The sequence below is a fragment of the Vicugna pacos genome, chromosome 9, assembly GCF_048564905.1.
Source record: "Vicugna pacos chromosome 9, VicPac4, whole genome shotgun sequence".
In the NCBI taxonomy this organism is placed as follows: domain Eukaryota; kingdom Metazoa; phylum Chordata; class Mammalia; order Artiodactyla; family Camelidae; genus Vicugna; species Vicugna pacos.
In genome coordinates, this window is record NC_132995.1 from 74,648,969 (window position 1) to 74,663,760 (window position 14,792).

A 14,792-nucleotide genomic window follows, 5' to 3' on the forward strand; every position below is an offset into this window, starting at 1 on the left:
AAGTAAGCATTTAAGGCTGTACGTTTCCTTCAAAACAGCACTTCAGCTGTGTCTTATGTGTACTGTATCCTACATGCCGAAAATCTGCCTTGTGGGTTTGATTGGTTAACTGTTCCCATGTCTGCTGATGCGTTTGGGTTTATAGCTGCCTCTTATTCTGCATATCTATACTATTTGGACATTTTTTAAACCTATGGGTTTTTTTAATTTCCTTATTTTGAATTGTCTTATTAAAAAGATACTGTATTCCTATTTATTTAGTGGCTGTTTAAAAAATACTTTTGTGTGACTTTATAAAACATAGCAGAGTAGAACAGTACATCTCCTTCGTGAGCAACGCAGGACTTGGACGTGAGCTTTGGGCACCTTCCACTTGGCTCATGTGTCATTGTTGCCCTGTGTTTTAGTTTGTCTTTTTTTAAACTGTGGTAAAATAGACATGCTATAAAATTTACCATCTTAGCCATTTTTAAGTGCACAGTTCAGTAATGTTAAGTTCATCCACACTGTTGTACAACCAGTCTCCAGAACTCTTTTCACCTTGCAAAACTTCCCACCCCTCCTCCCCTGTCCCTGGCAACCACCATCCTACTTTCTGTCTGTGATTTTGACTACTCTGGATGCCTCGTATAAATGGAATCATACAGGTACTTGTCTTTTTGTGGCTAGCTTATTTCACTTAGCATAATGTTCTCAAGGTTCTTCCATATTCTAGCATGTGTTAGAGTCGTCTCCCTTTTTAAGTGCAAGTAATATTCCATTGTGTATATACCACATTCTGTAAATAGCACATTTTGTTTATCCATTCATCTAGCAATGGACACTTGGGTTACTTCCACCTTTTGGCTTCTGTGAATAATGCTTCTATGAACATGTGTGCACAAGTATCTTTTCAAAATCTTGCTTTCAGTTTTGGGGGGTATGTATTCACAAGTGGAATTGCTGGATCGTATGGTAATTCTATTTTAATTTCAAATTTTTTAAATTTTTTGAAGACCCACCGTATTGTTTTCCACAGCAGCTGTACCATTTTATGTTCCCACCAATGACACCCAAGGATCCCAGTTTCTCCACATCCTTGCCAACACTTGATTGTTTTAACTCCACGGACTAGACGTTTGTCTTATTTTACACCATCAGTGCTGGTTTAGAGTTGCCTACATGTTTACATCGTTCAGTCCTTGATCTCAAGCTTTCCTTCTGGCATCCTTTTCCTGCTTCCTAAAGGACAGGAAGGAAATTTTTATTTGTCTCAAATTGTCTTTATTCACCTCATTCTTGCTAGTTTGGTGGGCAAGAATTTTGTGCCCCTCGCTTTCCCTTTTGGCTGCTGTAAATCTGCGATCAGCCTGTCGCTGCCTCAAGGGTGGCCTTTCTTTGCTCTTCTGCTGTTTTTAAGATCTTTGTTTTCGGTGGTCTGTAGTTTCATTACAATGTGTTTATTTTTGTTTATAAGGCTTAGGAGTCATAAGATGTCTGGAGCTGATAATTAGTGTCTTTCATTAATTTCGAAGATTTCCGATCATCATTTCTTTGACGGTTGCTTTTTGCCTCTCAGTTCTGTCCTAGAGTTCCAGTCCAATGTGACGAAGGCTTCTCCTTCCGCCTTCCATGTCTCTTTTGTATTTTCCTTCGTCTTCTCTCTCTGTGCTATGTTTTGTATAATTTCTTTATGTATTTGTTTTAATTCGCAAATATTTTCCTCAGTCATATCTAATCTGCTGTTTAGAAGGTGATTGTTATATTTTATATTTATTTATATCTAGATATTTTGATCAGTGAGATTTTTATTTCTAGACATTATAGTAGATTATTTTTACAACTGCCTGTTTATTCTTAGGTTACTTTTTGATTCCATCTTTTAAAAAACTTACCACACATCATTATTTTATAGCTTTTATCTGGAATTGCAATATCTGGAGTCTTTGGGGATCTCAGTTTGTTATTTCTGGTAACTTCCAGTCATTGGGGCTTGTCTTCCTGTGCATGTGGTTATTTCTGAAAGGGGATCATATTTAACCAAATTGGTGGCTGTGCAGAGTGGCTTTCTGTTGATAAAGTTTTCCTCCAGAAAGGATTTCCGTTGTTCCCTTACTAATAGCCCCACCAATCCAGGCGCTTGAAGTTTTTCTCAGGCTTGGATTCTCTGTCAAAGCAGGTCGTGTAAACTTGAATCCCAAAGGCTGACCCGTGATTACAGATTTTTAGGGGAGACTGTTGTCACTATTGTTTCTGTCCGTCGGAGTCTGCGGTGGAGACAGCAGCCCTCCTCGGCTCCCTCTGCCGGAGCGTGCGGTGCGGTGCGGTGCTCGGCGCGCGCCGGTCCTGGCGGCTCTGGGCGGCGTTTCGCAGGGCTTCGGGGTGGCTGTGCACTCTTCCCTCCTTACCTTTCTGTTGCCGTTCATGGTTTGTGCTCTTGATTTGCTCTGTGTTTCTGTATGTGTTTTGTATATGCGTCTGCATTTCTTGAGAATGTCCCTTTCTTGTGACTTCAACAAGGTATTTGAAAATACATTTGTAATTTAATTATCGTTTCGTTCTGAGAACATCTGGTCTACCAGATTAAGCAAACAAATGTTCCATCGTAGAAGCTTCTGACCTTCTGAGGCCTGATTTGGATTATACAGCTACAAGATAAGGGTGGTTAGTTGTGCTGTGTGTTTTCATTTGTCCACTCTTGCCCTGGCTTATTTCTTAATTGGCTGCTATGTGACAAATACTTTTGTAAGTGCTTAGTGGACATTGGTGAGTAAGACAGAAAAGAAGTCGCCCCTGACCTCACGGCGCTTACGGTCCTGTGGAAAGAACATGAAGACGCAGTGGCAGCTGAGGTGGGGGAGACGGAGACCAGAGGGGTGTATGAAGTCCGGCACTCTCGTCAAGGATCTACAAAGATACTTCATTTTGTTGTCCTCTGCTTTCCTTTCACGAGTTAACTAATTTTTTGCTGGTGCGAAGGGATCCCTTCAATGTTTGTTTTATTTCTTCATGCTTTGAGGGAAAGATTTATGTGTTCATCATCTGAGGGCTGTGAAAGGCTCTCCTGAAGATAACTTACTTACCTGTTGAGAAGGAAGGAAGGCTTGCTTGAGACCTTCAGTAGCTGAATGGCAGCAATCACTCGTGCACTGCTGACCAGGGAAGACGGGTGGAAATGAGGTCAAGTCTTACTGACTCAGATCCTGGCAGTCTTAGAAGTCAGTACAGTATAATGCCTGAGGCAGAGGTTTTTGCTAGTTCATTCTTAACAAATGCGCCGAGTCCCTGTCAAGTGCCAGGCACCACACACCCAGTTCCCTTAGAAGAATTCCGGGACTGTCCTTGCCTCTTTCTTCCCTTTCACCTGCCGAATCCAGCCACTGACCTAGGTCTGTCTATTCCCACTTCTGAAAACATCTCATCTGTGCACTGGCCCCTTCTCCCTCCATCACTCTGACCCACGTCTCATCGTCTCTCACCCAGACCCCTTGGTGTCCTCGTCTCTGCCCCTCCTGACTCCACTTTGCCCTCCACGGATCTGTTTTCCACACGGCTGCAGAGGGATGTTTTTCTAACGCACAAATCTCTGGTTATTCTCCAGCTTAAGATCCTTCACCAAATCCCGCTGCTTTCAAGATAAAGTCTAAACGTGTTCGCTTGGCATCCAAGCCCCTTATGACCTTCATCCTGACCTCCAAACTCCCCACCAGTCCCGCTGCCTCCCCCGACCCTGGGCTTCCATTAGCTGTTCTTTCATTTGTTAATTCAGCCAACGGCTTCTGGGCACCTGCTGTGTGCAAAGCACTGGGGACACCAAGGTGAACAAAGCTGAAGAAGCCTCACTCTTGTAGGATTATATTCCAGGGAACAGACAGACCATGAGCAAGTAAGCATTTCATATAATATCAGATAATATGGGGGAAATGAAGCCAGATAACGGGATAGAGGGAGGTGGTAGTGCTCATTTAGATAGGATGGTTAAGGAAGTGATGTTTGAAAAAGACCTAAGTGATGTGGGGGACTGAGCCTTTGAGCATCTGTGGGGAGACGGTTCCAGGCAAGGAACAGTAAGTGCCCAGCCACCACAGCAGGAGGGGGCTTGACGCGTTTGAGCCGCAGAAAGAAGAGTCAGTAGGGCTTGGATGGAATGGACAACAAGCGTGTTAGTGCCCTTTTGCTGAATAACAAGTTCCCGCAGATTTGATGATTTAACACCCATTTGTTACCCCATGGTGCTATAGGGCTGCAGTCCCACGTGGCTCAGCTGGGTTCTCTGTTCACATTCTCACTGAAGATGGCTGCGTTCTTACCTGAGACTGGGGAAGGATCTGTTTCCAGGTTCATTCAGGTTGTCAGCAGAACTCAGCTCCTTGCGGCTGTAGGACTCAGGTCCATGTCTCCTGGCTGCCCTGTCTCCCAGAGCTTCCATGCCTTGGGCCTTGTCACAGGCTCTGATAACATCACACCGGCAGCAGGGTCCCACATGTCGAATCCCCCTCACTCTTCAAGTCAGTTCCCTCGGATAATTGCCATTTCTTAATGTCAGCCGACTTGGGACTTAAATTACATCTGCAAAGCCCCTTCACAGCAGTACCTAGGTTAGTGTTTGACTGACTTGCCAAGGGACAGGGGATCTTGGGAGGGGCCATCTTTGAAATCCTGCCTAGTGCAGTGCTGCCTGGGGTCACATCAACCGAGGCTGTGAAGTCCACAGTGAGGACCTCGGGGCTTTGTTCTCACCTGATGGGAGCTGTTAGAGGATTTTGAGCAGGGGAGTGACCTGAGGAAGGACCACTCTGGCTGCTAGGTGGAGACTGTGGAGATGGAGTAGAACTGGGGAGGGTGTGGCGGCGGGGTCCAGGGAGAGATGGTGGTGGCCTGGACTAGAGTGAAATTAGCTCCTCAACGCTTGTGGTTCCCCCAAACTGTCACATGTTTCTCTCATTCCCTGGGCATTTCTCATCACCACCTACCCCACAGACACTTCACTGGGACAGGTTCCTACTCAGCCCTCAAACTTAAGCTCAGACATTGTCTAAAAGGCCCCTCCATGGGGTTTCCCCTCCCACGGACACTCCCTCACTCACTCAGATTGGGTTGGATATGTGGCTCCGTCTTCCCCACTCGCCTGCAACCTCTCTGGAAGCAGGGCCTTTGTCTTTGGTTGTGGTGCCTTTGTCTGACCAGCTGCGGGTGCATTGTAGATGCTCGGTAGTGTTTGTGGATGGACGCAAGAACCGCGGGACGCACTGGGCATGAAGCAGGCACGTCGCTCCCCTTGGGTTGCTCACCTCGAAGTGAGAGAAGCCATGCATCCATGAAGACACACACCGTGACCTGGAGTGCAGACACCACACCATGTGCACAGAGGAAGTGTGCCAACTCCGCACTTCACTAGTGTGCACGGAGTTTAAGGGGAGCCGCTAGCCTGCTCGGTCTGGGAGAGCTGGGTCTAATTTCTCACATCCCTCCATGGTGTGCGATGATCATGTTATTACAAGCGGGATCCTTTTTGTTTTATCCCAAAGGACGTTTGTGTGCCAGCATTGTTTGTTAGCCACTGACGTATTCTATAATATTTAAGCAAGTAAACACCCACTCACTTAAAACAGCCTATAATTTAAGACAGACACAGGGCGCTTCCATCTCCATCTGTGTTCAAACTGCTCAGGAAAGGCCTGGGGGTATAGCTCAGGAAAGATCTATGTTAGTGAAATCTTGTTTATGTATTCAAGATGGAGAACCTCTTAACTCTAAACAGCAGATATATACTAGCTCCCAACTGGACCTCCCTGAGTATGAACTTGAGAAAGTGTGACATTGGAAAGAATGATTTGACCGGGGTGAACACAGTGCTGTGATTTCAAACTTACTAAACTTAAGAACAAAATAACAGGAGAGTCCAGTTTCATCTCGCTGCTTCCCGCGGTCTGTGGGCGGTACTCTGCAGGCCAGCGGGCCTGATGGGGGCGTGGGCGCCTGCCAGGCCCTCCAGTTACAGAGCCATACACAGCATCGTGGATTCACTTTGTGGGGATTCGTAATTGGCACAAGCAAAAGGAAAAAAAAAGATGTAAAACCTTTTCATTTATGTTGCCAAGTTTCTCTGTTTGTTTTCTAGTGATCTCTGCTGGAGAATATAAAGATGTGGTTTAAGGAGTATTTGCTGCATGGTCTTGCAGGAATAATTGGATATTCCATTTCAAATTAGAGGCTGGGGCTACAGAGCCAGCTGTTATGTTTTCTAGCTGACGTCTTCTTTCTGGTTAGATTAGGGTTCGGGTTAGGCTGGCTGAGAAAGGAGACACAGCACTTCTGCATTTTAATACAATTTTAATTTGGTTCATGGCAGTGGTTTTAAAGCTTTTGGATTTATAACACACTCACTCGGTTTTGTCGTACGCTCCTTGTCTCCCCTCCCTTGCCTCTATGAAAAGGGTGATCAGAAGATGGCAAGGCTCCACTAGGGCGCACCTTGAACTAGAGCGCTGGGGAGCCCTGAGCTAGAACTTGAGGACGCTGGGCTTCCCCCCCTGCTCGCCCAAGGGCGTGAACGAGGCTCCCTGAGCAGAGTTCTTCTGGGGGCGAGGTCAAGAGGGGATTTCAGTTTTATCCCTAACCAGCACCTCCTGCTTTCCCTCCCTTCTGCCGAGAAAAGTGTGTGTGGTGGAGTATGGAACAGGAAGATGGGAATTCATCTGGGGCGGGGGGGGCATTTGGGAGAACACCCCGGGCACCTGGGTGCCGGGGTCTCTGGGCGGGAGAGCAGAGTGGTGGGGAGAGCACGGGGAGAGTCACCCTGCCTCGAGGGGACTCGATCTCTGAGTGGGGACCCTGTGACTGTAGCCGGGGCTGCCTCAGGAGCCACCCGCCACGGAGGCTGGTCTGGTCCCTGTCGGTGATCCCACCCCATTCCCAAGAGAGCTGGAGGGGTCTGTCCTGAGAGAACTAGCTCGGAGTTTTCAGGTACATCTCTAGAGAAAGGGAGAGGGGAATGTTCCAGCTTTCAAGAGCTGAAAGGAAAAAGGGATTTTACAGCAAAATCTGGTGAGAGAGCAGATCTTGAACAAAATTTTAAAAGGAGTTTACTGGAAGAATGACATTTGAGCACCAAAAAGCCGCAGATCATGACTATGTGGTGTTGGTATTTGGCAGATATTTCCTCAATGAATGAAATGAAGCTCAGGGAAAATATTAGACAATGTTAGTTGCCAATGAAAAAATTCAAGCTTTCAAGTGAAAAACAGAATTTTAGAAGACTTTGTATCCTTTACCGTGAGCTCAACAATTCCCAATACTTAGTAACTTCTGGTGAGATCAGTGATGATATTAACAAATGTGATTTATAACATAACGGGTCAGAATTTGGAAGACCTGCATAACTCAGTGAACCAGTATTTTCCAGAACAGTGGTCACGGAATCACACATGGACAAAAGGTCCATTCAGAGTATAAGATAGATTCAAAAGAGTAAGAGATACGGGTTCAGATCCCACATCCCAGCTAACCTTTGAGGAACCACTACTTGTCAAGTTTGGGTATGTTACCAAAGTAGAACATCCACAATTACATGAAAAGTCTGTTAAGATATCCCTCCCTCTCCAATTACGTAACTGCACGAGGGCGGGCTTTCTTCATGTATTTCAACCACGATGTATCACAACACACTGGAGGCAGAAGTAGATATGAGAAGTCAGCCGTCTCCTCCTAAGCCAGACATTAGAAAGTTTTACAAAAATGTAAAACAATGTCACTCTTCTCACTAAATTTTTGCCATGAAAAGCATACCTGTTTTTCATTAAAATGTTGTTTATGTAAATATATAATGAATTTAATTTTAAAATATGAATTAATAACTTCCAAAAATTTTTGTTTTAATTTCTAATATCGGTAATCAGTAGGCATAACCCGCATAAACAAAACCCTTCAGAGTCCTCAGTTATTTGGAGTGTAGTAGAGAGACCAAGGCCGAATCCTCGTTTTGAGCAGCGCACGTACGCGCTGTTTACCCACGCACTGACGTACTGTGTGTGAATAGATGGAATGGGCATTTTAGAACAGACGTAAAAATAGAAATTTGAGGAAGAGGAGACATAGCCTTGCAGTGGCTCTCGCACCTTTCTGCACCCCCAGAGCCAGACCCCTGGGCCAGCTGAGTAGCCTAAGACTGGTGCTCATAAGCCGAAAATATTAATTTAGTAGAAAGCTGGTTTGAGAACTTAACGGGGAACATGGCCAAAGCCCTCCTGACCAAAGGCAGATTTTAGCCACTAGCCAGGTGGTCCCATGGCTGCAAAGCCTAGTGCCATCGACGCAACGTCCAGACTGCGGCAGGAGAGGCGGTGACCCAGCACAGCCGACTTCGGCGCTGTTGGGAAAGATGCCCGATACACAGCGCCAGCCTGAAGGCGGGGTCCGCCTGGTCTTAGCCTGTGGAAGACTGACTGGTTCATACCCGTCTTCGACGGCGATGCACCAGGGACCGTGAGCGCAAGCCTCTCTCGGATCCTGTGGCTTATAAAGGGATTCGTTTCAGAATCTAATCTGTTTACACATCTGGGAAGAGCATCTCGGACGCCAGCCTGCCTCTGTGTGCGTGCCCTGTGCGCACGTGCCCTGTGCATGTGCCCTGTGTGCGCGTGTGCCCTGTGTGTGCGTGTGCCCTGTGGGCAGCCCTAAGTGGGCTGCTTTTGGGGCCTGGAACCACCTCACTACAAGATGACCTGCTCCTGGGCTGTGGGGTCGACTCGTTGTGCCCCAGCAGGGGTCCTGCTGCTCCTGCCCAGGAGAGGTGCTGCCGTCTCCTGAGGTCTCTCCGTAGCGGGGAGCATCCAACCCCCCGTGGGTCTGGGGGTTGAGCTCACCCCCCTGGAGGTGGCTGCTTGTCGGTGGGAATCCCCCGCCTTCTGAGGGACAAGTCCTTCCTTATAGATACACCGACACCCCTGCCGGCCGCGAGAAGACCACTCCTCCAGGCTCTGAGCCATTCTGTCTTTAAGAAATCATCTCATCTCGGGGGTGGGGGTGTGTGTGCTGATGTTGTGAAGAGTAAGTCTCCTAAGGCAGCTGTCTTTTCACATCCTCTGCTGAGGGGGACACCTCTCTGTAGCTCTGCCGGGGCTGAAAACCGCAGCTCCCGTGTCTCACCCTCCTCTCCTTTGCCTTAGATCCTCTCCCACTGTAATGTTGTCATCTCGGTGCCGCTGCCGCTGTTCACTCCTCGTTGTCCGGCTAAGTCTCACATAGTGTTATGATGGGCGTGAGCGGACGTTAGATGGGGGGAGAGATGACACTGGGGCCACAGAGAAAATTGGGGTGAACTACTCAGCCTGACACCAAAGAGAAAGATGGTTTAGAAGCAGAGCTGGGTTCCAGACTCACTCACCAGGTGCTGGGTGACCTTGTGCAGCCGACCCGCCCACCTGAGCCGCGTTCTCTGTCGGAGTGGGTGCGACACAGCGCCTGGTCCACAGTGCTCAGGTTCGGCCGTCCAGTCCTGCTTTACCCCCACCCTCTCCTCCTCATGGCTCTGCTCTAGACTTTTAGGCTAATTTTTACGCACAGATGAATCTAGATCGCCACATATAAGTAGTCTAACATTTGGAGCTGGAATTTGACAGCGAAGGCCGTGGCGCTCGTCGACTGAGGTCATGGTGGAACCCTGCTTCCCACGCCACCTCCCGGCCACACCGTGGAAGGAATCTGTGTCTGCTCGAACTTCCTTATCTGTCTGCTGCGGGCATGGCCTGGGAGGTGGGCCCATCTTAGTAATGTGAATAAACAGGGTGAATGATGTTGGATACGTTTTACTCAATGTAAGAATGCGTTGTTCCTAACTGTTCTCATGTTCGTATTTTCTCTTTTCAGGGACCAGCCTCTTCTGGACCCAACTCTGGAATATGTGAAGGTAGGAAACCAGGATTCAACATGTAGTGGGGACCCCGTGGTAACAGATCTCCCATTTCTGACACGGCATTGCCAAGTAACGTTGCTGTCTGGGCTGCGTAGGAAGCTGGTTGGCCTGGAACCGCCAGGAAGTAACTGACTCTTTTGGGCTTTGAGCAATCTTGCAGGGGTCTCACATCACCCTGTTACGGGTTTACAGACTCCTTCCCCTTATCTGAAACCCTGGGAGCCAGATGTGTTTTAAAAATTCAGAACTTTTTTAGAAAGGTAACATGCTACGTATATATATATATATAAAACACCCCCAAAGGGGTCTGGGGTCCAACATCCCAAAATCAGACTCATTATTTCAGCAGTGAAATGTAAGAATATTCACACAGACGGGTAAGTAGACTGCAGGTGATTTCTTTGTAGTTCAGGTGGCACTTTGTCACCAGATGAGGTCAGGACTGTCCTCGTGCCAAATGAGTTACTTAAAAAACTTCAGTTTTCAGAGCGCTTGGGTTTTGAGATAGTACACAAGGAGCTGCACGCCTGTGTTTATCTTCAGAGGAGGACTGGAGGCTCCCCGAGGCTCTCCGCGCCCTCCTTCCCACTCAGCAGCCAGCCTCTCGCTCAGCGGACCTGGCACCATGAGCCGTGTGATGCTTTACCTTCCGGTGGTGCTGACATTCAGTGCGTCTAAATATGCAGAGCTTCTAAGCAACGTTTCCCTTCTGAGCAGAGAGAAAAGATGCTTTTCACTTCTTCCTTCTGCCCCCCACTTCCCATTTTTTAGGTGTGCGTGTTTGCTTTATTTTATTTTTGAGAACTGTAGTTACATCTGGTACCTCCTACAGAAAAGAGAACTCTGATTTGTCATGACAAAATATATCATGAATTTTTAGGAGAAATCATGGCGCAACTTAGGATTTAAGGCTCTTGCCTCCTCAGAGTCACATTCCGTCCTCATCACTCCAAGGTCAGCGCCTCAGTTTTGGAGTTTTTAGGTCTGTTGCTTTGTGCTGTGCTTGTGGCTGCCCCAGGGTTTTGGCCTGTCTTCTCTTCAGACCGGAAGATGGAGCGTCTGCTAGAGGAGAAAACTCTGGCAGAACCACGTCATGAAGCTTGTTGGAATGGAGGTGGCTTTCTCTCCCCCCTCACACCCAGGCTGAGGCTGAACTGTAGTTTCACTGCAGCAAAGGTGTGTCCCTGAACCAGCAGGGCCGCGCGTCAGAATCTGGTCAGAGCTTCACAGACGAAATCTGTGTCCTTCGTAGATGCGGCACATTCTCTTCCTCTTCCTCACTTTGCCCTTGGTTTGGATTTGTGAGTGAATGTTGGGATTTTCATTTGCCTCCATGGGCACTGGAGCTCTGAAAGCACGTTCATAGAAGCCTTGGTCCTCAGGGTCCGAGTGGACCCCCGTGCCAGTCGTTTTGGGGCCAGTGTAGGCCCATCCTGGCGTTTCTGATTTGGCCTCCCCCTCCAGCCCTGCTGCCCAGTCCATGCCTTGTAAATCAGTGCCAGCTGGTGCCTGGAGGGTGGCTAAGGATAATGGAGGGAGGTGAGAGTTGTGGATAAAATGGATGTGGTTTGGTCCCCTGGCTTTGAGCCGTTTCTTCCCTATAATCCCCATGTATCCGTCGTGCCTCTCGGGCCTGGAGGGAAGCAGAGATTCTGTGTAAGTATATTGCGTCATGCAGAGCCCTTTCTGGGAGAGTCAGATTTTTAGTAGTTCACTGTGACCTCAGCGTGGGGACCGTGGGATCTCTGACTGATCTCACCTCGGCAGTAGATGCACCAGCTGTGGCCAGCAGACATCCATTCCCATCCTGTTGGGAGCTGCAGTCCCAGGGCTCTCCTTCCCATGGGAGACTTTCTAACCGTCTTCACCTGGTTTTCCCAGTGCCCGGGTTAGGAGAGGCGTCCGGGACCGCCCCTGCCTCCTTGGGTCTCGGGGAGAGGAGGCACTGAGGCTGACCCCATGACTGGTGGGGTGAGGGGGCTGGCATGCTGTGGCAGGAGAGAGCTGGTCAGAGAATGACTCCGCAGTTCAATCCTGTCCAGTTTGCACTCTGTTCTCCCAACGCTGCCCGTAGTTGGATTGCTGCGCATCGATACGGCGTGAAAGGGGGCCCGGCCGGGGTTGCTAGGCGACGAGGAGCTGGTCTGCGTGAGGCCTCGGGGGAAGTGTGCCTGGCGCGGGAGCCTTGGGGCCCCTGCTCACCCGCAACAGCACCTCCTTTCCCTGAGTGCTGAATTCCGTGCTGGGATGTGGTGCGAAAATGCGAGCAGATCCAAAGAATCCTGGGATTCGGGGATCTTACTCGCCACTGTTTCTGTCTCTTTGGCTATGAGGGGAACTTTGTTTATTCTTTCTCTTCTTTTTCTGCCTTTTCCTTGTGTCCCTAGACCCCTCCTCTCTCCATGTTTATTTCCCGCGCCACACAGTGCCTTAAAAACACGATCATCTTTGAAGGTGTGATTTTAACTGCTGTGTATAATCAAGTGATCGTTTCTGCAATCAAACGTAAGTGATTCTCTGTCACCGCGTCTGGAGGAGCCCGCTTCTTCGCGCAGCTGCACCTTCCTCCTGCTCTTAAGTTGCTGACTTCGGTACAGCCCTGGAATTTTCCTGCGCGCACCTAGCATACCTTGCGCCAGATAAAACCAACCTTTTTTTTTTTTAACAGAGGAAATAGCTTTTAGAGGAAAGAGCCCTGGGCAAAAATCTGGACTTGCTTTACCTGCTTACCGCCTCTGTTTGGCTTTTGCCGTATTTTTACCGCCTTTAAAGCGTACTTACTCCGTCTGGTTTCCTAGACCTGTGTCAGGTAAGTGCTTAAAACATTCGATGAAATAGTTGTGCTAAAATGTGTATGCATGATAATAGCTCAGTGTGTCACCCTTCGCAGATAGCATTCCAGTAGGAGACTCCACGTGACACGGGCGCCGAGGATCTCCAGGGAGGGGAGCCTGGTCCACGCTCTGGTCTAATTATCAGTGCGACCTTGGACTCACCACCTTCTCTCTGTGGGTTCCATCTTCCCACAACTAGAAAACCAGGGGGAGGGTTTAACATTTTTAGGGCCCCCCATGTCTGTGATAAGCTGGGGGGGGAGGGGAAGGGTTTTAGCAAGTGGTAAGTGGTTCTTCATTAACCTCTCATTCTTGATCACAAAATTACCACCTTTATTGGAACAAGGATGGCATTTCATGTAGCATCTGAGACAGTAAGAGCAAAGATGTGACCGATAATAATTGTCCATCCGTCATATTACCTCAAAAGACGGAGCTTTACCCCTAACACTCTTGCATCGGCTGTTAGGACCCATTATGCTGTCACTTTTGTGACCCCTTCTTGAACCTGTGAAACCTGCTTCCATTTTCACCCTTTCTCCTTCTTTGCATTTCTCCTGAGGCCACTTCTTTAACCTTCAGGAGCTGCCCCCCTCCCCCCACACACTCAATTTTATAAATTTGTATTATATCCTATCTTCTTCCCCTTTATACCTATGTTCCTTTTAGGCTAAAGATTCTAGCTCTTTCTGGCTTTTTCACATACAAGCCTTACAATTATGTTAATAGTCTCTTTACTGAGAGTGGCTTTAAAAAGTATTTTTTAATGGGAGGAGGTGATTGGCTACAGCAGAGCTGGGTGTTTTTTTTTTTTTAAAGAAAACTTTATTATAGATTTGTGATTTTTCTTTTCTTTTCTGTTTAATGGAGGTACTGGGGACTGAGCACGCACTCTGCCACTGAGCTATCCCCTCCCCCGCCCCCATGATTTTTCTTTTAGAAGAAATGTTTATTATAGATTTTCTTACGTTTTAAAATAAACTGTCCTTAAGAAAGACAAATTGGTAAATGTAGCAATAACAGCGCAGAGAAGACATTGGGAAGACCGTATTTTCACATCAGCCGAGGTGCAGCAAGAAGGTCTTCCAGGCCAGGCTGTGAACTGCGCAGAGCCTGCGGTTAGCAAGGGTCAGGGCGGAGTGCAGCCTTTTGTTCCCGCGAGCTCCCCGGTGCGGAATATCCTTTCTTTTGTCTTCAGCCCTGATGGACTCTTGCTGGAACCTCTTGTGAGCTTTTGTGAAGTGATCTGCAGCTTCTGGGCTTGCCTTGCAGGTTAGGAGGAGAAGGGACCGGACTGGAGCCTGTCCTGAGAGGCGACCAGCACCCTTTGACTTCTCCTTCCTCCAGGGTGCACGCCCGTGGCCCCGGACCCCAGGGCGACTGGGACATCAGTCCTTTATGGGGTTAACTCTCCAAAAATGCTCTTTCTGAGAGGGTCTTACAGACTTGACAGGCTGTCCAAGGCTCAGATCTCAGCAAGGCCGTTTCCTGTAATCGGCGGCCGGCTGGGGCTACATTAGGTCACCCAGCAGATTAAAAGAGGAGTAATTATGCGAATTCCAGCGCCAAGAATAAGTGCTGGGCTGTGGGAGCCCTGGGTGGGGGCGGCGGGACTCAGGTCCCCTTTGTGCTCAAGATGGCCACAGCCATGGTCACAGTTAAATAGCCCTCTTTGAGGAAAGTCCTTTCTTCCAGCAGTGAAACAGGCCAGTCTGCTCTGAATTAGCCAGCGAACAAAGTCATGAAAGGGACTTACAAAAACAATGGCACGCTATACATTCCGTGAGATTTTAACAAGTTATATGAACCAAATAATGGCCCGATTGGCTGGCTCTGCAGGTTTTCGCCTGAGTGTGCACATCCACAGAGCCCCGTGGGACCAGGGGATCAAACACTGCCAGCACTGAATGGGAAACAGCCCCTGGGCCCACATTCAGAGCACGGGAAGACAGTTCCCCCCCAGCTCCTCCCACTCCACCCCAAAAACGTGCTCTGCAGACATTCCTGGGGGGCTTCATGTTACTGCCATTTTACAAAGGTCGCTCAGGCAGGGCGAGAAGACAGGA

The 14,792-nt window shown here is 48.4% G+C and overlaps 1 protein-coding gene across 8 annotated transcripts in view; it reads left to right on the top strand.

The window, feature by feature from the left end:
* Positions 1-14,792, top strand: part of BCAR3 (BCAR3 adaptor protein, NSP family member) — a 188,138-nt gene that overhangs the window by 107,288 nt on the left and 66,058 nt on the right. For all 8 annotated transcript variants that reach the window (XM_072968184.1, XM_031680425.2, XM_072968185.1 and 5 more), the window contains one exon: positions 9,847-9,886. In XM_072968184.1, coding sequence (XP_072824285.1) covers positions 9,847-9,886 — 40 coding nt within the window. The remainder of the gene's footprint in view (positions 1-9,846; positions 9,887-14,792) is intronic.